The sequence below is a fragment of the Morone saxatilis genome, unplaced genomic scaffold, assembly GCF_004916995.1.
Source record: "Morone saxatilis isolate NCDOM2014 unplaced genomic scaffold, NCSU_SB_2.0 Contig18, whole genome shotgun sequence".
NCBI lineage: Eukaryota > Metazoa > Chordata > Actinopteri > Moronidae > Morone > Morone saxatilis.
The window spans coordinates 19,534,708-19,561,189 of record NW_023339740.1 but is presented as its reverse complement, the minus strand read 5'-3'; the positions used below and the strand labels follow the sequence as shown (position 1 = coordinate 19,561,189).

General features: G+C 39.5%; 1 protein-coding gene across 1 annotated transcript; it reads right to left on the bottom strand.

Annotated features, from left to right (window-relative positions):
• Positions 1-3,444: 3,444 nt before the first annotated feature.
• Positions 3,445-25,439, bottom strand: shmt2 (serine hydroxymethyltransferase 2 (mitochondrial)). Its single transcript, XM_035661830.1, has 12 exons — positions 25,299-25,439; positions 17,818-18,009; positions 15,021-15,100; positions 13,707-13,907; positions 13,349-13,430; positions 11,493-11,615; positions 9,465-9,604; positions 9,005-9,167; positions 7,812-7,911; positions 6,298-6,453; positions 5,494-5,601; positions 3,445-5,270 (listed from the first exon to the last, which is right to left on the bottom strand). Exons 1-12 carry the CDS (start codon positions 25,329-25,331, stop codon positions 5,143-5,145), a joined length of 1,506 nt encoding a protein of 501 aa, XP_035517723.1. The 5' UTR covers positions 25,332-25,439; the 3' UTR covers positions 3,445-5,142.
• Between the last annotated feature and the right edge of the window lie 1,043 nt (positions 25,440-26,482).

Genomic DNA, 26,482 nt, shown 5'->3' with positions numbered 1-26,482 from the left:
TTTTAAAAATCAGAATCAGAAATAACTGATAATATATCAAATAATAATTGTCTGTTTTTCATTGACAGCAGCTGGCAAGAGAGAGACCAAGTAAGCAAACTTGCGCTGCAGCCTACATATCATTGTCTCATACAGATCAGCGTGTTCTTAGTGGTACTGAGCACCACACCAGTATCGTTAAATGCTGTTTAATTAGCATTTTAGCCTGCAAACTGACATTAGACAAGCTCAAGTGCAGGACAAGACACGTGTTAATTTCTGTGCGTTATTTAAGAAGGAGACTGTAGCAGGAAAACTAATGTGGGTTGTTGTTCAAAGTTGTGTAGCAGGGTGCTGTCTGGCTACCACTGCTTCATGCCACATTTGATTAGAAGACTTAAATGACTGAATATTATTTTAAACCATTATAAACATCAACATGCACTGTGAGTTTGTGTTCAGAGTAGATACATTTTTGGCATCTAGGCTCTGATGTCTTCACCCATGCAAGCGCCTATTAAACTCAGCACAGCAGAAAATGTGAAGTGATGATCATAAACAGGCAGCAGTGTTACAGGAGAGTTTGCAAATGAGCAGATGTGCCAATAATATATCAGCAGGCCATTCAGTCTGTTGCTAGCCCAAGCTGCTACATTTAGTCCGGACAAAACTAGCCTACACAAGCACTTTACATAAGATTAACGGCTATGGACAACAGAGTTATCAGATTATGATTGTCTGTGGCCTTTGTAGTCTTTTAATAAGCTTTTAATGAGGGAGTAAATGTAACTGCATTACGGCTAAGCTCACAACAGTGCACTCAGTCACCAGTGAGGGGAGCTGCACTGCTAAAAGCTACTGGTTGACAAGAAGATTGTGATTCTCGGTATAGTTCTCTAGTAGTGTTCAGTTCATGTACAAACACAACTTTTAGTCTCAGAGACAGTCAAGTCCAACCACAGCAATCCACGCAGCAGATAAGTATTCATGTACGTATTCATGTAAGCAGTCAAACCCCTTATAAAATAATGTTACACTGAGCAGCAGACAACACCTATACATTGATATAAGGTTGACAGTTAATGTGGCTGCAGCAGCATAAACCACAGACATTTAAGCATTACATTCAAGTATTTAAGTATGACACAGTGGAGCAAGCTGTCACATAAACACAACAGTTTCAACTGAAATACTTCTTTGTGAAGCCAGTGACAGAATAAATATTCAGATTCTCCATAACATAAACGTAAATAACACCATCACTGTCGCTGTCTATTGAGAACAACATATCTCTGAAAAGTCAGCTTTCTCACATAAATAACCCTTCAGCTTTGTGGCAATGCATTTATAATAGTTTATTTAGCTTTAAAAAGTGGAGAATTTCCTCAGCCAACAAGGGAACACAAATTCCACAAAAATTGGAACATTGGAAATATGTGGGTTTTCACTGGACAGGAAGGGTATGAACAAATGTCATCTGAAAAGCAAATGTAGTGGAGTAAAAAGTACAATATTTACCTCTCAGAGTGGACTAAAATTATAATTAAGTTGCATTAAAACGGAAAAGCTCAGGTACCTCAACTTTATACTATTTAAGTACACTACTTGACCTTACTGCCTTAACTATTATTACAAGGAAATAATATGTGAATGTGTGCAAGCAAAAGTCATATTTGGATCTCTAAAATTATTAACATTTTTTGACACTTAGTTTTGGCAAAATTCGCCCCATTAACACTTTTTATCCTCAAAAACAACTAAATAACTATTGCACACAGAGTACTGTAGGTAGACAGAACCGGCATCACTCAAATATGGGTCCAACATAGATACAGCAGAGATAACCAAGCATTAGAGAAGACAGAGCCAATCATCTCATGTAAGCACACTTAAACACTTACTTGGTGAAGCAGTGATCCGCAGCATCTGAGCAGATTGTAAGTCCTTTGGAAAAAGTCGCAACAGTCCTAAATTGTCCGACAGTGACACCGTAACGTTACAGCGCAGCTGAACTGCAACAGGCAGCAGGAAGCAACACAAACACAAATATTTCCTCCACAAAAAGCCGCTATCTGCTTTAAGCTGTATTATCAGACTGCTGGCAGCTCAGCTTCTTTATTAAACAAACTCCACATATATTATATATTATTATATTAAAGGCAGCAGCAGTGGGAGCACTAAGCGTTTTTCCGTGACACAGCAGGTAGTTAACAGTTAAAGAGACCCAGGGAAAACAGTTTATATAGCCCGCCCTGTTAGAGAGGGTGCGTTTGATTTGCGTTGCAGCCAGTGCAGGTTGTGTGTGAGGGAACAAGAGCTCTGAAGCATCTGACAGGCCTACTTACTATTGTTTTGTTTTTTATTACTTATTAATCATAGTTATCTAGAAGGAATAGTATTAAATTATTGAGTAGATGTGTGTTCCCTGTTTAGATGATGCTGACCTCCACGGTTTGGGTTGGGGCTTGTTGGCTTATGGTAGAGGGTGGGGGTTCTCCAACCTTTTATGGCATGGCCCCCTTCAGAAGCCCCCCTACAGTTTATAAATAGGAAATGGAAATGTGATGTCATCATCATAGACTCAGTGTGACTTATATTTCAACAGTCGGTTAACACTTGGACTGTAAGAGTCTGCTAACATTAATATTAAAATGTGGCTATTTATGGGGCCCGTACCACAATATTTCTCTCTCTCTAACCCCAACTGGTCGAGGCAGACGGACACCCACCTAGAGCCGGGGTCTGTCCGAGGTTTCTGCCAAGGCCAAGTGCTTGCTCATGGTGGTACTGCTGGGTCTCTGTAAATAATTTTATAAGGAGTACGGTCTAGACCTGCTCTATTTGAAAAGGGTTCTGAGATAACTTTTGTTATGAATTGGTGCTATACAAAAAAAAACTGAATTTAATTTATTCATCACATCATATGTATCTGTAAACCGTGACCACAGTGATATTTCAATAATTTTTATTACCAAACATAAAAAGGATGATCAATGATAAATTTATAGAGCTCATATCCAAACAGACTAAGTGCTTCATTTTAAAAGATCATTAACAGGCAGATGATGGTAAATGTAAAATAAAAAGAATGATCAAATGTATCACTCATAAATTAGGTTTATAAATGCACTTCTGAGTTACTTTTTACAGAACAATGTGAAGCCTGCAGAACAATAACCCCCCAGGGAAATTTCCAAACACCCTCAACAAACAATGTTTTACTAAGATTACATCTCTCAACTTATATTTCATGTCCACCTCATCATTTCACCCGCAGAAATATCTCTTGAAAACACCTTATACACCCGGTTTGAAGAATGTGTGAGGTAGACAAATTCTCAACGCTCATTCTTCTTGCACGTTTTTTGTGCGTACTCATCGTTTATAAATTAATTCATTAAACTTGTGTGATTGTGACAAAGTGTGACAAGTGATATTAAGATCAACGACACAACACAAACTGTGTTTGCATTATTGTATTTTATTACGAGTCAGCTAATACTACTTAAATGTTATTTAATAAAAAGGTTCTGTAAAAGAAAGTTAGTTCAAACTTGTGTTGATGTACAATGCTGGCAACATATCAGAGATGATAACAGAAAAAAAAGTAGATTCATAAACATTGTAGTAAAATACTTGTTGGTATATTTTGGCAAAGTCTAGTCTATTGGCTGGCAATAACTCGTGGATGTATGATTTGGTTCACTTTAGAAACTGTGTTTTGTGCAAAGTAAGAAAGTAACTACACCATTTCTGACACCCTTTTCTCGATTGTGCTGTAAGACCATTTCACAAACAGAAAATCTTGCTTCCTCACTGATGCAGTGATAATGACAACAGTTCCAATCTGTGAACCAGATAGACAACACAATACTCTCAAAATGTTTGATCAAATCACGCTGCTTCACAGTTTCCATCACTGGTGAAATAAATGACACTTAAATCAGGCAGACTGCTTGACAGATTGCCTTTCTTCGAGTACAACAAATCAGCTGGTATTGGAAACCTTAAGATATATGTGACAAGATGGCAGTTACATAGTCAACTCTTTTTAAATAATATATAGAAAAGTATATACTCTTTGTAAACGCACTTAAAAGGAAAGTATGAAATAATCCAGGATGACATTTCTGTTATTCCATTTGGTTATCTGTCATAACAAAAAATAACGCAATTCGAAATCTGGCATCAGTGATATGCTAGAAGGAAAAAGACAATGCAATCACAACAGCGTAAAAAGAAGCTAACTTTCAAAAATAGATTTTTACGTGAGGTGGATATTTTTATTGTAATATAATCTTAAACAAATCCCCATTAAATACAACTTTTTAAATCTTACAATGTTTGATGAAATGTGTTTTTACACACACAAACACATCTGTAACTACAGTTTGTAGTGTTGCTTTATTGGACTATACTATCAAAATTATTTAGTCCACCTCCTGTATAATGTAATTTTCAAAAATGACATTCTGAAACATTTTGGGTTCATTTTGGATTTTTAACAAAATTTCACCCAACACAACATCTTATGGTAAAACACTTAAACACCTTCACGTCACAAAGCCTCCTTGTGTACCTGGTTTAATAAATGGAAAATAACAATAGCAAGCTATCGTGCACACATCTCCATAGTGACTATAATAATCAGCACTAGTGACATTAGTTAAGACTCTTTTCAGCATTAAGACTCTTCTGTGTTTCTAATTATAATAACTAATTATACACTAATCAAGTCAGAGTCCGTGACACCAAAGGTTGTTGGTCATAGTTAGACAGGTTGTTTGAATTATGAACATGTTATTTTTTCCTGACACAGCCACATTAAAGAAATGGTGTGAAAAACTGAGAAAGATCTTTACACATATGTTAGAAAATAGGTTCTTTGACTCTACAAAATCTGTCAAGTTTATTGTTTCTCTACCTCAATGCGGAGGTCTTGTTTTTACAAGAATAGATTGATGGATGACTGCAAAGAAGTATAAAAAAGGTGGTTTCCCAAATCAGATGGGAAAATAAAGGGAACTGAAGAAGTCATCCCAATTCACAGGCACAAACTGCCTTTCACTACCACAACGTTTTTCCCCTCTCCTCGAAACACTGCAGCCCAGCCAGCTTTCTGCCACCTGGCTGTTACGGCCCCCTGACTCTATATTGGCTTGCCTAATGGTCGTGGAAGCCTGGCATGGGGAAGGGCCTGGCAAAAGCTTCAACGCGGTGGCGCAGTTCAGCAATCCGAGCCACAGTCTCTGGGTCCTGAAGAAGGAAGTTCTTGAAGTCCTGGAGCTTTGCTGGAGACAACAGAGAAGAGAGAGGGAGAACGCTCAGCTTTCCATTTTGTAGCCTCCTTTGTTTTATCAGCACTGGGCTTCTTGTTTCCTCTCATATTTCAGTATCCAACACTTTAATAAAACATACAGCATATTGAACTTTTCTTGCCTTTCTAATAAGTACATAGTTCCAAACTCCAAACTGCTACATTGTAATGCGTCTCCCTTCTCGCAGTAGAATTACCTGTCTTTTTCTTGACATCCAAGGCAATCTTGAAGCCCTCGTCCATGAACTCGACAACTTGCACAAAGTCAGCTTCTTTGAACTGTCTGGAGGTCAGGGCTGGGGCACCTGGGGCCGACAAGAACATAAAATATGGTCTTTGGGGAAAAAAATAAAACAGAACCCCGGAGCTTCTAGATATTTTAGTAATGAATCTACATAGACTCCAGATGTGTCAAACCTACAATGATAATGATGGGTCACTAAGGTGCAGTCCAAATCTGAAATATAATGAACAACTGAGAAGGTAATAAGTGCAGTACACGTACAGTAGGTAAAGTACCTCGCCTTAAGACAATGCTAAAAAAGTGGCAGTGGGGGGTGTAGAGTTCTTGAACTTCCTGGAAGATGATTAAAAACGCAAACATGCTTAATTAATCATGACTTCTTAGTGCTTGTGGCTTAATTGGTGGTTGACTAATTTCCATATGCAGAACTACATTTTGAAAAAGTAAGTAGAACAGATTAAGTGGAGAGGTTTTTCAGTGCCAAGTAAATGTACCAAAAAATAACATCACCTTGTAGTTAAACAAAATGTTGAATAGCTGACCAACATAAGACTGATTATCAGTAACTACAGTCACTTACAGGTGTTTTGAGATTTAAGACTTCTTTAAAATACAAATCAGCACTATTTTCTAGTTTAAACTAGTTTTTTAACATTGTCAACACAACAAGGTTCAACATGTCATCATACCCCTAATAAGTATGACAAGATCTGTCTTTGTCAAGTTAAATGTAGTGTCATGTGAAGGTGTTCCTTACCTAGCCTGAGGCCACCAGGAGTCAGGGCGCTCTTGTCCCCGGGGCAGGTGTTCTTATTGGCAGTGATTGACACAAGCTCCAGCACCCTCTCGGCCCGAGCCCCGTCAATGCCCTTAGGCCGCAGGTCCACCAGGACCAGGTGGTTGTCGGTCCCGCCTGAAATATTCATCATCTTAGTAAAAACTTTTGAAGAGGAGGAAAGTCCAAGGCTTTGTAGACACAAACTTCACTTTTAAGGCTGTGATCAGACCACCTCAACTTTAGTTTCATCTGGATTAGGTAATGATACCAGATTTGTGCTTTATATAGGATATGAAACTGAACGCAGTTAATTATGATGCAGAATTACTGTTGGGTAGTGTGTTGTCGGGGCCTCCAGTGCTTCACATTTCTCATGCTTATAAATGATTATCTGCATATCTACTTTATGTTAAACTGAACACTGTATCTATTTCAGTTTTACCTCATTGGAACAACATGAGTAAAAGATGAATGCAATGAATAAAGGTGACAAATGGATAATGCCATTAAAACTATATTAGCAAACAATATAATCACTCATCCTGATAGTAAAATGTATTGCCATCATGATTAAGCGCAAATTTCTTTAGGTTACTTAAGCAGGAAACGGGATATTTTTACTGTTTAAACTATGTTATGTTGTATTTGTCTCATATATGCTTGGTATAAGCACCAAATATACACTCCAGATGCCAGTTTATTAGGTACATTTAGCTAAATTGCAGTCTCATACAACATTTATGTGTTTCTATTATTTTGTACTGCCTGTTTATATGAGTGAGGGTAGGCTAAATAACAGAAACACCTCATTGCAGTTCAACAGCACCACAAACTACATTCTCAAAAGTGACCGCACAAATGAAAAACAGCTGTGAAATAGTTTTAACACAAACTGAACATTATTACTTTCATGAGTTATTGCAGACTGTGTATCTCATAAACTGGCAATTGAGTTTATATTATTATACTCTAAAAATGTACATACTCAGCCATTAATGTCATCAACTTAATGGAGGAAGTACACATTCATTTTTTTAATCAACTGTAACAGTATAACCTTTTTCTAGTTTTTTTTTTTATTTACCCAAAACATTTACAAAGGCATTGAAAATATGAGTATGCACACAATGCAGTGTAAGCACAGGACAAGCCTGTGTTTTTTAGCGTTTCAATTGAAGGCTATACATCAAGAAAGAGCTGAGGCCAGCAAATTAAATGCAGTACAAGATTCAAGCATTCGCTCACAACCACAAAGTGACCACTTTCATCTGGTTTTATTTTCTTGACTGACAGGACAGCTACACTGACATTAGCCTATTTGCACATCATGAATTTAAATGATTTCCCGTTTTTTTTTTCTGCCACATAATTTGCATTTTGTGACAGGGCATTTCTCTTGATTGACTGTGTTGTGTGTTTCCTTCTGGTGTTTGCTGAGCCAGTGTCTCTTGATGGGAATTAAAAAACAAATGCTTCAATACAAGTCAGATTACCTGATACCAGGGTGTAGCCTTTGCCGAGGAGAGCTGTAGCCATGGCCTTGGCGTTCTTTAGTACCTGGGTGATGTACTCCTTGAACATGGGAGACTGTGCCTAGACACACACAAATTAGTTAGGGTTAGGGTTAGGGTCAAGAAACGATTCATGAGATATCAAGAAAATAATTTCCAGCAGTCGCTCAGTCCGTAAGGACTTGGCTTGGGAACTGGAGGTTGGCTGGTTCAGTCAGACCACGATTGATCTATTTTTGACAGAAGCTGCAACCCAGTCGTATCAAGCAGCCCAGAGTAAATCGCACAGGAAGACAAACACAGAAACGACAGAAAATCCGGTAAATTTTCAAAATAAAATACTGCGTGCAGACTTCAGATTGAATTTTACACTAGATTTGATAGATTTTTGCTCAATACAACAATTGTACTAATATTTAAGAATATTTGACTCTCCATCTTTTAAAACGCTCTGTGGGTATTTTAAGACGCGCGGATCACAGAGCGAAAGCCGTTATAAAGCCGTGCTTGGTGGAATTTCGCAGGTACATGCTCTCAGAGCGCCACTAGGTGGCAGCCCATTACTCCCCCATCTCTCCACATCGGCATGTCCATGAGCCCTATGTGTGTGATTGTATTTCAGGCCTATGTGTGTAAAAAAAATCTCCCATTGATGATCAGTAAAGTAAATATTCTTCTTCCTAACATAAACATATTGTGTTGTTTTACCTAGAAAGTCTATTTTATTTGCATCTTGTGATAAAATGTTGAATAATTCCCTCTGATAACTGATCAAATAACCTGGAAAAAAACAAAAAAACAAACAAAAAAAAAAACATTCTTTCGTCAGCTGTATGAGTTGAGAACTTTTGGTCTAGAGAATTTTCCCTTCTGTGCTGCTAGTCAGAGATGCTGTCTTTCCATTGTCTTTAACAGATTACATTTCAGTAGCTGTCTAGCACAGCGTTAAGCTCCAGACCGTTCACACTTCAGAAAGAGGAGCAGATGCCCACAGCAGCGTAGGCAGGTTCCTGAGTCAAGTTGCACCAAAGCATCTCAGCGGTAAGATTTGGTTTCACTGTAAAATTGGATTCACCAGTTAACAACTACTTATTAGGAAATAGCAGAACAGGGTAATAAAGCGTTACATCAATACAAATAAAGTCACTTCATTGAAGTTTGTGAGTTGTGCTGACCTGTTTGAGTGCCACAGCCACACCAGCAATGGCATGGTTATGAGGTCCGCCCTGCAGGGAGGGGAAGACAGAGAAGTTGACCTTGTCCTCAAGGTCGTACATGATCTCTTTCCCCTTCTTGTCCACTGAGCGAACACCCTTACGGTAGAAGATGAGGCCAGCCCTGGACAGAACAGAGCGATTGAGTGACAAAGCATTTTTACCATTTTATTTATTTTTCTCTAAAACTAAACAAGGTTTCATCTTTGGTAATTTGATTTGTCCCCCACCTGTGGCTCAACAGCTGTCTAGTTAGGAAGGAACACACAACATCACAAAATACTATACCTGCTATTAATAAAAAATAACTCCCATTCCCATGATGCTTTAAAAAGGTATGTGGCAGAGAAAAACAATAATTAACTGCCACTGAGCCACTTAGCCAGCTCCAGAGCAGGAATGAGATTTCCCTTGTTCTTACCTGGCTCCTCTGAGGGATTTGTGTGTGGTGGAGCTGACCAGGTCAGCATATTCAAAGGGAGAGGGGACGGCTTTGCCTGCCACCAAGCCACTGATATGGGCCATGTCAGCTAACAAGTAGGCCTTGATGTCGGTACACAGCTGAGGGTAAAAAGCGGGGGGAAAGAGGGTACAAAATTAAAACACAAATTTAGGATTCAAAATTATACATAACAGGATTTATTTATTTTTTCAATTTTTCGATAGACTCAAATTACATTACTGTTTGATGCCTGTGAACTTAAGTGCAGTCACTCAAATCTTGGGGCAGGAACGCATTTTTTTTGTTAGGCTGGCTCCAGAAGATTGGATTTAAAATGAAACAGCGAATATGAGGTTGATGTGCTGACTGCTCGGTGCTTAATTTAAAGTCTTTTTTAATGTTTGGTTACAAAACCACTGCAGTCAGTAACAGCCTGTCTTCCTTCTTGCTTGTTTCAGGGAGGGTGCCTGCCTTCAGTCTGATCTTAAGAAAGTAAAACAACATCAGAGTGAAGTCAGGTGATTGACTTAGCTAGCCAAGAACATTTCAGTATTTGGCCAAGAAAACCTTTTCTGTCCAAATATGTATGAACTGTATTTGCATAATATATTCCTAATATACTGTGTTTTAAGAATATATCATAGTTACTTTTAAACTGGACTACATGCTTAAACTTGCCTTAATCTGTGTCGTCCGTGACCCAACTGTGCTGTGTATATGTTGAAATGTGAGATAAAAAATGTGAGATACAATCTCTCGGTGCTAAGACATTTACATTTTTCCCCTCACAGTTAAAATTTGATGACCAACTCTACATCTGTTAGCAACACCTATCTTAGAGGGCAGATATTTCAAATCGGAGCTGGTGTTATTACACTGTTTGCAGTCTTCAGAGGCCCATGATATTGCAGTGTAATTCAATAAATCCTCACCGTCTCTTGCCAACATTTATTGAAAAAGGCACAAAAAATAAATAGCTCGCTAACATGCAAATGACTTGCTGGCGAATGATCAGAGCAGTAAGCAATCTTTTTAGTGCTCCAATTAATATGCATTATCATGACAATCTCCCTTCCTCTCGTATCTAAACTGGATCAGCACATGTTTATTAGATTAAAAGGCAGGATAGATGGCAGGGTTACTGGAGGGGGTAAAGAACACAAGAGGGTGATGTGCGGTAGCTGATGAATGCCGATAGTGAAACAAATTTTAGATTTAAAAATAAAAAATAAAAAAACAAGCAAAATCCAATCTACACTGTAACACAAAACTGAAAATCTGGAGAGGAGCCTGGCCCAGACAGTAAACAGTTCAACAGAGACATGCCAGGGGGAAAATATGGCCCCACTTCAGTCCTAGTGGCAAAGTAGTTATGGTGCTTAATAAAAACACAGCTCTGTAATGGTGGGACACTCCATCTGATGGTACTAGCTAAAGTGGAGCTCTGCAACAAAGGGAAGCAGTCATGGAGTGAATGAAGTGAATCAGCGGGTGGGTATAACAAAACAGATAAAGGGGCCTCTTGTGCACTGTCAAAGAGAGCAGTGAAGTGTGCAGTTAAAAGTTGCTGCTGTGTACGTGTGAGTCAGTGCAAGTATCCACGTACAGTTCGGATGAGTAGGCAAGAGAGGAAAAAAAGCCTCTGTGTTGTTGAGTGAAAGTGTGAAAGACCCTAGAAATTTGGTTTGTGTTTGAAAATGCTGACACTGTGTGTGTCTGCTCAGTATTTAATCTCTGCAGTGGGACAGAAATTAGTGAAGATATGGTTGGATGTGATCCCGGCTAGGTCTGACCTATCAGTAAGGGAAGCAGGTGTGTGTGACAGTTCAGTGGAAAAGGCTGACTGAGTTTTAAATAAGAGGGCATTGCTGGGTCTGACCTTCCTAATGCAGGATGAGAAGTGGAAAAAAAACAGGTAGCGGGACAGAAAGAGTGAAACACACAAACAGAGAAAGATGGGGTGAAAGCTGGGTGAGTTTTGAATACAGAGAGAGTTCTCATGTGCACCTTCTTGATGCGGGCATAGTCAATGAGGCGGGCATAGGCGCTGGTGCCAGCGATGATAAGCTTGGGCCGGAACAGCTTGGCCGTCATCTCCATCTGGTCGTAGTCTATAAGTCCTGTTGCAGTCTGCAGAGAGACGGAGAGGGAGACAGATTGAGGAAAGAAAAAAGAGGGAGAGAGGTAGAAAATAAGTGAAGGATGAATATGAAGATATTAGAGGGAGAGTAAGGGTCAGAGGGGGAAAAAGGAACATGAGAGGATAAAGAAAAGTTGTTAGATATTTTGAGGATCAAAAGCAAACATATCAACACGGAAGAGAGATTTTTTTCCCATTTGAAGATCATTTGATGCAGCTGCATTTGAAGTACTTTGGCTACCTAAAAAGGGGAAGGAATTCATCTAAGGGAGACATTTCAACCTATCATATCAAGGAAGAAGATTGCGGTAATGCACTCCTACTTATCCTAATTCAACCTTTCAGGGATCTACATAACTGGTGTGATGAGGCTGAACAGATCAGAGGTTGGTTTGGAGACTTTTCCTGCTCTATTCACTGAGATAAGCAATTTGAGAAATATGTTAGACAATGCATTGTTCAGGCGTTGTACTTCAGAGTAGCATGAAATGGAGTCAGACGGGGCCAGTCAAATGATGACCAGTGTGTCTCTCCAGGTTTAACCCCTCTACTGCTCCTCCAAGCATCAGCGAAGAGAGTAAATACAGGTGAGAGAAGGAAAGCAGGATGGAGCAGAAAACACAGCCAGAGACAGGAAGGATGGAGAATAAAGTAGACACAGACAAGAAAAAGAAGAGAGAATAGGAGGAGGGAGAGCTTTATTTAGACAACCTGATAATCTCCCATCTCCAGAGCACATCTATGGATGCCCCCTCACTCCATCAAGCTGCTCATTGTGAAGACAGAGCCAGTGGTGCTGGCCTGCCTGTCGATTTCCCATTATCTCTCTCGCAGAGGGGTCCTGCCTGCCCATACATCAGCAGGTCTGGACATGCAGACTCTCGTGGCCATCCATCAGCTGATACAACCACTACTATACAACTATGACCGCAAGAATAAAATACTATATATGCTATAATATAATGCACTGGTCATATCTACATGCCAACTCAAAAAAAAATGTTATATTAAAGTAATAGGACTTTATAGTTGCATTGTGAGTGAACAGGCCATACATCAACCAAAAAATCTGCATTTAAGCCCCCCTGTCACCGAGCACCTGCCGGCAAGCGTCTGCTGGGCTGATGTTTCTTGAGTTAGACACTGAATCCCCACCCACAATGCCTTCTGTCGTCCCTGCGGGGGCCCAAAAGTAAGTAGGACTTCCTAAAAAAGGATCACAGCCTTTCTACTACATTTAAATTTAGATATTTGTGTTAAATGATTTGTAATTTCTATTCCCTTTGTCTTGTTATTTTAGTCAGTGACTCCAACAGAACTAGTTAAACAAAACAGATCAACGTTGTTACTCCAAGTCTTCACATTTGGTACCTGAGGCTGACTTTTCCCCTTTGGATAGTCACACAAAGTCTTAGTGTGGTTTGTCTATAAACACCAGAGAGTTTTCTTACTTCAACCAACAACTGACAAAGTAGCAAGGATGACCAATAGTACTATATATAATGCATATATAATATACATTATTATATATGTATTATTTAACCTGCATCTGCCTAACAGCTTTTTCAACACCATAAACACATTTTTATCTCTGTTGTCCCATTTTCATGGATTTTGCTGCTGATAATTTTGCTAACCATTACCAAAAAAGCAGAGGGTTTATCACTGTTAAAGACAGTCCACAACTTGTTAGTTGATATCAGTAGTATGGGTCTCTACTTACATTTAGCTTGTAAGGCATAGACTCAAAATAGATTGAGGTCGCTGAGATCCTCTTCACATCAGACATGTAGCCATGGGTCAGACTGCGGAGACAAACAGGATCATGTAGACAGATGGAAAAGCAGGCACTCACAAACACTCAGTTACATTACCTTAAAAACAACTTTATTGATGACAGAAAAAACATTTTTTAGTGTAAAATGTGCAGGAAAAGAAAAGTGCTTATTGATTCATGTCCTGCAAATGACACACTAATGCTGACCAACAAAGAAGCTGGGACAGCTTAGAAAAGTGTGAGGGTAAGAGAAAGTGACAGGGTGGACATTAAGAATTAATAAAAAGTGGCAATGACTACTGACTGTCCTCCGTCGGGTAGGTCCAGGCCCATGATGCGGTCATGGGGGTTCAGTACAGCGGTGTAGACAGCAAAGTTGGCGGGGGAGCCGGAGTATGGCTGGACGTTGACACCCCACAGAGCTGGGTCCAGGTCAAAGGCCTCCAGGGCTCGTTTCTGACACAGCAGCTCAATTTGGTCGACCACTTCTGCTCCACCATAGTATCTGAGGGCGGGTTGGAGAAAAGACATCCTTAGGCCATTGAGTAACAGATACATCACTCCTGCAAATAACTTTCTGGATTAAGCTTTCAACTTTTAAAGTGATCTGGCAAACTACACATCCATCAGTTGCGGAGCAACATTATCATTCATTTGGAGTCCTGCCACCTAGCGAATATAAGTCAAATATCCACTCTCTATTAGCTCGGTTTTTGGTCTATTCCAACTCCTGTGGGAATATTTTGTCTCTTTAGCTGCTAAACGCTTCACTATGTTCACCAGGTAGTTGCTAACTTTGACTATATGCCATTCGGTGCTGAACAGGGTTTTCAGAACTTTTTTGCTGGAAACAGCTAACTGCTGTGATACAAGCAGTCAGAGTGGGACGAAACAGTAACGTTAACAGCTGGAGAGCTAAACAATAGCTGTATATATAATAATCCTCTGTAGGTTCATCACTACAACCGACCCTTTTCCCATTGTCATTTAATACATGGCAAATGTATTGGTTATAGTTGCTTTAAGTATTCTAGCAATCAATGTTAACCCGAAACTACCACAGCAGATCTGGGACATCTCAAGTGGCAATGCTCAATAAACCTTTTCAGTGGAATTAAAGATGAAGGAGCAACAGATGGTTACTGTACAAACCACTCATTCAATGAGATCATCTGTTTCATTACATTAAAGTGTAAAACAGCAGATGAGTAGGATGTGGGGAGGAAAAAAAAAATCTAAATTAAAAACATATTCAGTGGGAGGGAGATTTATGGTAGACTTGTATTCCAGGAATCAAAGGCATCAAATGAGAAACATTTCAAAACATGTCAGCTCTCTGTTTGGTGCTGATAAATGAATTATCTGAGGGAAATAACAGAAAATAGGAAAACTGAAAATAGAAAACATGCAACTATCAGTCTGGACACTAAATTCTTCCAATGTATCCCCTCAGGAGTCTCCTTTGGCAAGGCAGAGGCTGTGGATTATTTGCTGTGTGGCTGGCGTGTACTATTATAGGGCAAGCTAGAGAACACAGTATAAATCAAGTACAAATATCCTAAAGCAGCGAATATCAACAGTGTTAATAAGCTGGATGTGACTGAAAAAACACACTCACCTTCTCCCTGGGTAGCCTTCAGAGTATTTGTTGTTCAGACAGGAACCCAGAGCTTCCAGAGCTGCTCGACTGCAGAAATTCTGTAGTAACAACACACACACACATTCGGCCTAAACCTCAGCACACACGAGGAGAGGGAACTAAAACAACAAAGGAAAAACACCTTTTCTGGTGCGCAACCCCCCATGCACACACACAGACACACACACACAGATCAATGGCACGAGTGGACAGAAAGGACAAGGACCACAAATTAAAGTCTGTTAAGCGATAGTGAGAAATCCCCCCCCCTCCGGCTAAAGACAATCATTACAGTATTGAACCTCTGGACTTCCATAGACTAACACTCTGCACTTCATAATGCTTATCGCCACGGTGCTGGAGGATACAAGATAATGTAATAAACTTTTCTGCCCATACTGAGATACATTGGTGTGGCCTTTTTTTAAAATCATTTTGCAAGGCATTTTCTAAGAAAATCAAATTTTAGTGAGCATAGTTTGCTGCAAATGGGGTATAATTATGTGTGTTAGAAGATGAAAAACATATGTTAAATATTTCTGTGTAATATAAAATATCCATAATGGGCTCATTCACACATTTTATATAGGATTTACTACATTAATTACTAATTATAGTCTGGCTACTGACATTTTTTTTGTATTTCTACTAGAGCTGCAACAATTAGTTAATTAATCCATCAAGCTGATAACATTTTGATTTATACTTTAATAAAACTATTTTGTCAGTTTTTTTAAAGCAAAAATTCCCAACATTTCAAATGTCTATGTGTCTTATGCAATGGTAAACACTAATGTCTTTGGCTTTTAGACTTTAGGACAGAAAAACAAGCAAGTTGTAGAGGTCAGTGTCTCAAAGTATCTGTGACTGTTTTCAAACATTTTAAGGATTAAATCATAAAGCATAAAAGAAAAAGACATATAAATACAGAGTTATATATAATTAAGTTGCTTTATCAATTCTTGAAGTAATCCTACTTTTGACAGCTGTATAAGGAAAAAAATACATTGAAATATTAGAAAACAAACATATTAGATCATTAATAGATGCAAATTGGGACTGGCTGCTATTTGTTTGAGGCCTTATAAAGCCCACTGAAACACTCAATTATAGAAATAAACTTTGCTTGACTACCTATACATACTTTCCAAATGTTTGCGACCCTGACTGTGTAACTGACTATGGATACTCCTTCTGGAGACACACACACACACACACACACACACACACACGAGAAAAGAAAATGGAGACTAGACTGTACTGTGTGTCTGTGTGTGTGTGTGTGTGTGTGTGTGTGTGTGGTTATGCTAATGCTTCACCTAGAAGCCAAGAGGAGATCAAGGGAGATAACAGCTCCAGTAACAGCTTTCTGCTGCGTCCGTCTGTCATGCCGACAACTGTGCATATATTAAAAAAAAAAGGAAATGCATTTGCTTCTCAGCATCTTTAAGTGTGTGTAAGTGTGTGTGTGTGTGTGTGTGGACACGTGTGGAAAAATGTATGTCTATTCATTCAAGGAATGCCTCCCTGAGCTGTACTGTGATGTGCCTTGCAGAGTGAGGTGGGGAGGAGGCAGGATGAAGATATCAGCTTTATCTCACACTAGAGCGGTCAGGCTTTGTGTAGAGAGGGGGGCCGCTATACTCCACTGAACAACTACTGTGGTGAAGAAGAAAACAGGAGGAGAGAGAAAGAACAATACAAGATAAAACCCTGTCTGCTCTTTCGAATAGTAAAGTTTTCTATTTCACACCGCCCAGCCTTAGAATGAAAACAGAAGGAGAGATACCCAAATGTTTGTGTAACAACTGAATTATTCTTGCTTACAGAAACTACTGTATCCTGGGAATGTTTTCACTTTCACAGACACCAAGTTTGAATGACTTGATATGAATTTGTTCTTTTTTAAAAATACAACACTTGTTAGAGTTCATGATATTCGTCTCCATCATTTGTGTGTTTGATCCAGAAGGTCACTGTGTTATTGCCCTATAGCAGTCCACTGAAAACATTAAAAACCAGCAAATTTACTGCTATAAAATATTAAAATGTACAACAGCAAGACGATTTAGGAATAAATACGAGCGAAAAAATGAATTTATATTTGCAGCAATGCAGAATTTTAAATGCCCACATACTTCGTTATACTTGTGCTGTACAGTGCATACTACAGTATGAGCCCTAATGAACAACTGAACGAGCTTTTCTGTCAATGTTGCCAGCAGTCATACGGAAAAAGATAGAACCAGAATAGATTTCCGTGAGGCTAGCAAGTCTATTCATTCATCCATTTTGCCATAACATTAATCAGAGGTGATGAGGCATTCTCAGCTACCTGCGCTGCCAACATACAGGGGAGGTGCTGCCAGCTCTTACAGGCATTGAGTAAATATTTTACTTTGCAACACAAATCCGCAAGCATGTCAAATTCATGCCAGTATTTTGGCCAAATTATGTCCTTAACCGACCAATCAAGAGGTTCAAGAAAATGTATTATGTGCCCGGACATATCAGCTTGGTTATAATTTATAACCATCCACTGTAAACTGTAAACTGTTTTGAGGAAGCCAGTTCATTTATACATCCACTAAGCTGCACACAAATATATCCTGGCATCCTACCTACGTGGGTTTATAATCAGGGTTGAAAACTTTTTATGTCATGTCCTAGGCAGCTCATTCTTTTCATCTCTCGCCACTGTAAACAAACTCAATCTGTCAAAGACACATTATATAATAAAACATCATTCATACAGTGTCTGTGAAAGATGTTTTACCTCAGATGCAATGAGCTCCAAGCCACGACTCTGCCTGTCCTTCTCCTTTTGCAGCAGATTCCACATCTCGGGGTCATCCTGAGCCAGGCTTTCCTGGCCCGTCCATGGACGATCTTCATCCACTGTGCGGGTGGCGGCGTGGGACTGCTGGCCACGCACGCTGAGACGAAGTGGGGCTCGATGGCACAGTGGCTGCAGGCAGAAGAGAAGTTGCAGGGTTTGGGGATATGATGACAGAGGGGGAATATAGAGAAAGGACATTGAGAGTATGGTAGTTTTATAGATATAACAGTTATCATGAACATTTTCTAACACTGGGTCGTTGCACTAAAACAGGTCTCGTGAGGGCTGCCATAAGCTGTCAGAGTTGTTACACAGAACATTATTTGACTTTACATATCTGAGGTAATACTGAAATGTGTCTTATATAAATAAGGAGATATTCCAAGTCCCCTCCTTTCTTCCTCATACACTTTAATATGTAGCCAAGTATAATTAGAAAATGGCATTTGCATGATATCAATAATCAGCATGGTTGTTCAATTATGCCTCTATCAGCACTTCTGCAAACTGAGGGACTGACTTTTACAGCCTCAGTGTACCGAAGGAGGCATGAAGAGAACAGATTCAGCACTTCCCGCTTATCTAATCTGGACTGGGGCTGGCGAGCTCTCCTGCTGCTGTTGCTGCAATGTCTGATCATGTGAGCATGCAGAGTCCATACAATTTTCACTTTCTCCTCCCCAAGTTAAACACTGTTCTTATGCACTCCTGTGACTATTTTAACACTTAAGTTCTGAATTAGTATTTCGCAGAGTAGATCCTATATATAGATAATATAAAACCTTTGTATGCACTAAACAATTGTTATGTATTGAAGTTGTATGTGCACACTTCAGTGCTCAAGTTCTCTCTATAAACCCCAATCAACAAGGAGAGCACTGTGTGGAAGAACAAAAACAAAAAATCCATGACAGGTTGATTGCGCTCAGAACAAATTGGCTCTCTTCCGTCATTTAATCAACAATATGATGATGACTCTGTGTTGAGATCAATCCCACCACTGCCAACCTATAGTTATCATCTGTACAGGTGTGCTGGGGTGTGAGGGACAACCTCCCTTTAATAGCGCCATTAAAAAGCAATTAACACAATGTTCAGGACTGGTTGAGGACACCCATATGAAAAAAAAAAAGAAGCAATTTATGCTTATTCCATGCGGTGTAAAAAAAAAAAAGTTTGGGCACTTAATCTTTTGTACTGACTTTATTGCACTGTAAATCTAGCAGAGAAACCAACTCTGTAGTTTTTAACACGTTTTAAGACAACAACACTTAACATTTTGTTAAATAAAATGCAACAATCCTTAAAAAACAGTTAATAAGAATGTTTTATCCTTAGGAACAGCGTGCAGATAGCTTATCTACGCCATCGCTGTTCGGCCCATCCTCTCTACTCCGCCTCTTCATCTGCTCCCTGGGGTGGCAGAGGGGACACACCAGGGGAGGCGTCTGGCACATTAATGGCCGATTTCGAACAGTCTCTACTCTGGCCTTCTGTCACCGGTGGCAGTGGTGATGGTGGAAAAGGGGAGAGGGGCCCCCCCTCCGGGTTCTGGAAGAGATGAGGGCCTGGGGAGACAGGTCGGCCTGCCTCTGAGGACGCGTTTCTCGCAGAGAAATCACACGGGTCATTAAATCTTGACGGGAACTGTCCTTCGCTGTCTGCGTCTCTGCTGGGACACACCAAGGCCGGGGAAAGCGGTGGCAGAAAAACCCACCACAAGCCAACGCTGCCATGGTTATAGCGCTACTGACAACTGCAAAACAGACAAGGGTACCGTTCCCTCCTCCTCCACGCCTCCGCTTCCATTCCTGCTTCCCTTTTCCTACCCTCGCCCCGTCCCCGTCATGTCACCATGCGCTGCTAAGAAGTAACACTCATGTGGCGTTTTTATTAGTTTGTCTTGTCACGGATATCACTAACACAGCTTCCACTGGGCTTAAACAAACAATACACAGGTCAGTCCTTGTGGTCTGCCTCTCTCCACTTCCCCGCCTCATTTGCCAGCCCTGATCATTACGGGAGATTAATTAATAAACACAAGATAAGCTGATCCAAGAAAAGTGAGAGCCAAGATACAAGCACCAAATATGTCACAGTGGGACTATTTTTAGGCGACAGATGACGCTGTCGCTTGAAGGTGAACTTGATGAAAACTCCGCTGTGAGAAAAGAGGCGGGATAGGCCACATCAACCTGGCCGCCGAGCACGGAATAACGGCAGAGTCACAGATGTGCGGCATCTGCTTGACAATGATGAGGTAATTGTTGACAGTTTACCTTTCCTGTCAAACATCTGTGCCCAGAGACCAATGGCAGAGAAGAAGAAAAAGGGAAGAAAGAAAATCATTTCATTAATCCAAGTTCTGTATTATTTCTGCCCGTTTCCTGAAGCACTTCCTGAGGCGAGTCAATTTTACAGATGACTGCTGTCCATCAGTGTCTCTACCAAACAACAATCAGCCCGGTAAGAAGAAAAACAGAAGGGACAAGAGAGGAGAAACAGTGAAGAAAAAAAAAATAAAATGAAAAGATATGTAAGGTTAGAGAGAAGAGAAGTGTCAACAGGGCAGCTGCATCCGTCAGTCTGACACGCAGTTGCCTCTTTCCCCGTCACTGACTAATAACAGGGCTGTCCGTTACAAATTGCCCTGTGATTCAGTCTGGATAACACTAGACTGAGAAATCTGGATGGGGTGAAGAGGCGTGAAGGGAGGTAGGCAGAGTCCACGGCGACTCCACTCTATTCGGGTCAAAGGGTTGTCAGGGTGACAATCTGAGACTTAAGCGATGCCGGCGACAAAGCCAATCTTCAGGAGGTGTAGGCACTGGAACGATACAGTTACGCTGAAATCTTTCCACAAAACTTCTTGTGGTGAAGATGATGATGGTGAAAAAGGCTCTATGCTGGGCTTCCTGGTGCCTCGGGGAGTCAAGATGCATGCTGTTGACTCTAACGTTGACACAGAGTCAAGCTGGGCTCATGGCCTTTCTTGCATCTTTGCCCACAACTCTCTCAGTGTCTCTGTCAAGTGCACTGTTTGTCCAAAAATAGAACTACTGAACTGGGTTGAAGCCAACTAAATACAGCTAAAAGTATTATTTTAATAGGGCTACATTTGGGAGAATGGGAAAATCAGTTTGTCCGTTTATTATTCACAATAAATATAAAGAAACTAGAAAGGACTGTCTGGTAGGTGTAGAGAACTTGACTAAATTAGGGCTGCAAATCCTGATTATTTCATTATTATTATTTAATTTGCCAATCATTTTCTCAGTTAATCAGAAGTGAAATTGCCTGGTATAATTTCCCATAGCTCTACGTTTTGAAATATTCAATTTACAGTGAAATAAACAGGGAAAAGCAGCAGATCCTCACATATGATGCATCATATGCATCATGCAGCATGTGTATGGTATTTCCTTTAAATTAATATAATATGTTAAAGGCAGTTACCTTTTTAAGTGCTCCACACTCATGCATACGTTCAATTTGGATGCAGAGGACTTTTGTTTAGTTTTTTGTTTATAAAGATGTAAACAAGCAAAAGCAAAAAGGCTCAAATAAATGTCGGATGTGTGTCAAGTCTTTCCTTGACGCAAGAAACACTTTACATTTTGAAGTCAGTACCAGCCAGCTTCATCAAGGTTGAAGAAAAAATATATACAAATAATATATATGAAACGGCTGTAAGAATGTGTTTAGGTTCTGCTCCTGGTAAATAAATAAAACTGAATAAAAAAAACTAAAGAAAACCTCGGCTGGGACAGTGTTATGTTAATCTATGTCAGAAAACGGTGTGTATAAAAGCATTACATTGGAGTTTTAGTGATTCCGGTGTGGGAGGTGATGAAGTCAGACTGTGTTCAGGGTGACACCCAAAACTATTTTTGAGCTAACTTGAAAAGTAGGTTAAAAAAAACATATTAGGGCTTATATTGAACGCACCAATACCACTCAGTTGGTTGATGCAACGCAAAGATGAAAACAAAAATGCGTTTGCTTCTTTTCCAACCGAGTCAACCTCTGTCGAGAAAAATGTGATTGCTGCAAAGATTTTCCTCAGAACTTCAAAAAACAAAAAGCATGTTGAGTAGGAGTTATGCACCAAACTCCAAAGGGCAGCAGGTCTTCTCACCAACAAGAAACAAAGCCTTGTAACACAACAAATCTTTCAGTACGCAGCACAGAAAAGTATAGTAAGTATAAAGTATCTAGTATTAAGTTTTAATTTACATTTTGTTAGAAATGTGAATACTACATAACCAAATATACATTGTAGTTAAATTGTCTCTGAGTGAGCATTTAAAACCATACAAACATTTTGTCCAACATTAATAATTAGTAAGATAACTCAAATAAAATAAGATAAATAAGATTAATATGTCCTTCTTTTAGTGTAAATTGATGTCACTTTCCTGGTTACATCACTATTCTTACTTTTTTATCTTTCAATCATGACTTTTTCTGCATGTTTACACTGAAAATGAAAGGACGCATTCGTTACTGGCAACTTAACAATGTATTCAGGACAGCAAGCCCTAAAAGATATTTGAGCTAGATTTCAGTTCTCCATACGACCTCTGGCTGGCAGTACTTATAACCACCAGTGGTTTAAAAAAACTTTTCTGATGGATGTACAGGGATGCAGCAGTCCGTGTAAATAGCAGCACCCAGCACGTTTTCCAATGTTCTCACGCTGCTGAACTGAATCTTAGCTCATTCCTTTTTTCTAATTTCACAGAGCAGAGCCTGAACTGACAAAAGTAAAATCTTCACACTTCACATCATTTAAATGTGTGTCATTTTCAAAGATTCTTTAAAAAAAAAAAGGTTCCCAGTTGGGATTGTCTGGGTGCTTTTTTATTATAATTATACATTAAAGTTGAACACATCAGGTCTTTGTTTGGTGAGATGTGATATTATTCACATATTGAATTCAAAGATTCAAATTGAACAGGACCAATAAAATGCCATGCAATTCAAACATCATATGCACTACAACTAAGGTTATTTTCTCATAAATTGCAGGCTAAAAATAAAGAAAATTAGATTAAAAACTGTTAAAGAAATGCACTAATTATTGAAAGAAAATATAAGGTAGTTAGAAGTGACAGCTGCTTGCTTTTTTTGAACTCTTGCACCGGGACAAAAAAGGTTTTTAATAATTGGATTAAAGATTATTCTTAATTCTCAAACTGACTTAACTGGAGACTTTGGGATCCTTTACCTGCAGCAACTGGCCTATTTAAGAGCAAACACCCCCATAATGACCAAAGCAATCTGTTTCCCACAGTTATTAATATCCACGGCAACATACTGTTATAAGACCCAAGTCACAAAGGTTCAGTTTCCCCTCATCATTAACCATTTTTATACCAATCCTCAAATGTGGGTCAACAGCAAGGACGGAAATCTTCCCCTCTCTCTTACACACACGGACACACACAGTTCCTGTGAGGACATCGCATGCCTTAACCAAGAAGTCTCGTGAGCCCTTTTAGAAATTCAATGAAGATGCACACTTAACCAATAAGCACCAATAGGAAAAGCATGCAAGCATGTGAGTCGGTCAGTTTAATAAGAACCTTCAAACATACTGACAGTGATTTATAAAACTAGGTCTGAATACATGCCATGAGGTTTCGGCACAAACTTTGCATAGCCCGTTTCTAAAAAACTACATGAAATTCAAACCACCTCCGAAATGGGTCACTTCATAAAGTTCAAAATTAGCTCTCAATCAGGCCCCCCCCGCACTCCCCCCATCACGAAGTTGGAATTCAAGGTTCAATCATAGACGACAGGAAGGCATAATAAGTGCCTCAAAAGGCAAATGATTTCGCATCACAACACCCTGTCACGCTCCAGTGTCTCCTCATCCGAATCTAACAGCGTGGTACAATTCTCAAAAAAGAAACACGTCCAATTTCACTTAACTATAAGCATGTTTAACGGGCAGAAAAGAAGACAAAATGAGAGCCATAGGACCAACTCTATTTTTCCCATCCAGAACCACCATGGTGGTGGTACTCAAAGGCAGAGGCTGCGAAAGTGTTATTTCTCCACTAACAGAGGGAGAAGTTTGCTTTTAACAAGTGATTCGTCACACTTGGAATAATAGCATTCACGTGTACATTCCCCTTACTGTGGAAGCATGTTATTTGTTTAACCTTCGCGCGAATTACCACTGTAGCATTGATCTTAATTATAAATATAATGAATATAGTATATGTGTTTGTGGTATCTTTTTTCTCCTGCATACCAATATGTAAACACAGTGGACTAAATATTAGGATTAACACTCAATCTATTAACTATAAAACTATTATAGTCTAAAACAACAACCCTGCAACAAATACTTGAAGGTTGTTGATTCAACTTTATTTAGTCATTTGGGCTGCAGCTTGTGGCACTATTGAATTGTATTGTGTTATACTGAAAGGTGTTTCAAGTATTTAGCCCATCCCACTTCTATTAAATAACTAAATATTAAGAGTTTTATCTAAGTGTACATAATAAACTGGTAACTGACCTTTGAGCTTACATTCACCATATATTAGGATAATCTCTATATCAGGAAATTAACCTCACGTTATCCTTATAGCTACCCCAGAGTAATAAATATTTTAACAATGAAGAACCTGCTGACACTGCTGAAACAATGAGTATTGCTTTCCCAAGTTTGACTAAAAATAAAGCCTTATCTGTTACATAATTATCTCATTATCATCTCTCGTATAGGTTAATATTTGCTTGGTGCTCCTTCAGTCTCATTTTGCACTTTGAACGTGATTGGGGGCAGGACCCCTCATTTCTGGTTAATATATCGTTGTCTGTACCATCCTCCTGTATTATCAGCAGCTAACAGTTCACAGACAAACCCCCCCTTTAACTTCAAACAGTGTGTGCACCGATAATGACGATAACTGACTAAATAAGTTTGGTTTTTTTCAAAGTGCAGCAGCGCCATTACATAAAATCACCCTAACTAAATAATGTAAGAGATGTGGTCAAACAGTTATTGCTCCTGATATGCAGACACATGATTCTCCGTGTTGTTCCCACATGATGAAACTGAGCAGGCGCTGTTGCATCATTACGTGGACACAGCTGCACCTTTGTGACACGCATTGACGGCTAGCTCACTAACAACACTGCAAAAGTGCAACGCTAACAGGACAGAAAAGACAGCCGGCGCTTAACTGCTGGAAATATTCTCCCATTTTGCTGCCAAGTGCACACCTTGCTTCAGCGGAGGTCGGGCGATTTAAACCCCCCCACCACGTTATAACCACACTAGCGTCAGGCTAGCTACCAGTTCAACCAGTACAGAGACACCAGCTCACTATTCCAACTCAAATACACCAGCAACGAAACAGTGACACACAAAAAACAGTATTTTACGACACACATACCCGTGTGAGTTGTCTCAGAGCAAAGGACAGCATGTTTCCAGTTGTCAGGCCAGAGGAAGAAGCAGCACAGCCAGGCGACACACCGCTGACAGGCTCCGAAAGGACTGCTTGAAGTTGTTAGCAAAGGCTTGTTACGTTTATCCTGCCGCAAGGGTTGATGGGAATTGTAGGCAAGCGAGCAGCGTGTCAATTACTTATTTAACTTGTGTATGAACTCGTTCCAGTTTCATGTTCACATGGTGACAGAACCGATTACAGACTACAGTGACTGAAAGCAGCTTTCATTGATACATTATAATTATTATATTATTATATATATATTTATTATTATTATTGTAATTATTATTATTATTATTATTATTATTATTATGCTATAATAAATATCTTAAACACCTCTTTACATTTTGAAAATGTAGTGTACTGTAGTTATTCCCATGTGCAAGTTATGAATGAAGACAACACCTCTAAACTTATTATTATTTCATGCAGCAACCCTTTGTCTTGCTCGCAATACAAGCAATTGTTTGTCATGGGTGATATACAGTATGTTTAGATTTAGGCTAGATGGCATAAATTGTTCTCGGACATATACAACTGCTCTCCAATTGCCCCGAGGAGGTAAATCTGGAGGAGGGAGGTTATATTTGTCAATTTTAACTGATTTAGGCACTTCAGCTGCACAGCAAGAACGTTCACAGCTTGAATCTCAAGTTCTTCCTGTTTGCTTTCTCTGTTTTCCACTGATGCTGTTTGCCTCCCTGAACATCATAAAGCAAGACAGGTCGAGTTCAATAAATATGAGCGTGACTTTGCTTGTCAGTATCTGTCTGTCTGATGATCCTCTTGCCCCACAATAGAAATAATGTGTGGCCACAGGGTTATGGTGCTGATCATGAACTACAATCTCCCAGTCTAGCTGTTGTTCCCCATCCCTCTCTTTTCCCCACATTTTCTGGATGGATGAATTAAAGAAAATTTTGGGCAAGCATGAAAACCTTTGTCAACAGATTATTTCCAGATTGTAATATTTTATTTCTAAATGGTGTTGCACAGCGATAAGACATTTTCCCATAATAGAAATTAATATCAAAATGTTTTACATGTATCACTATATTAATGAATGTGTCACCTATTGAGTGCTGTCAATGTCCTTCAGAAAGATGCCCAATAGAGTGTAAATCTTT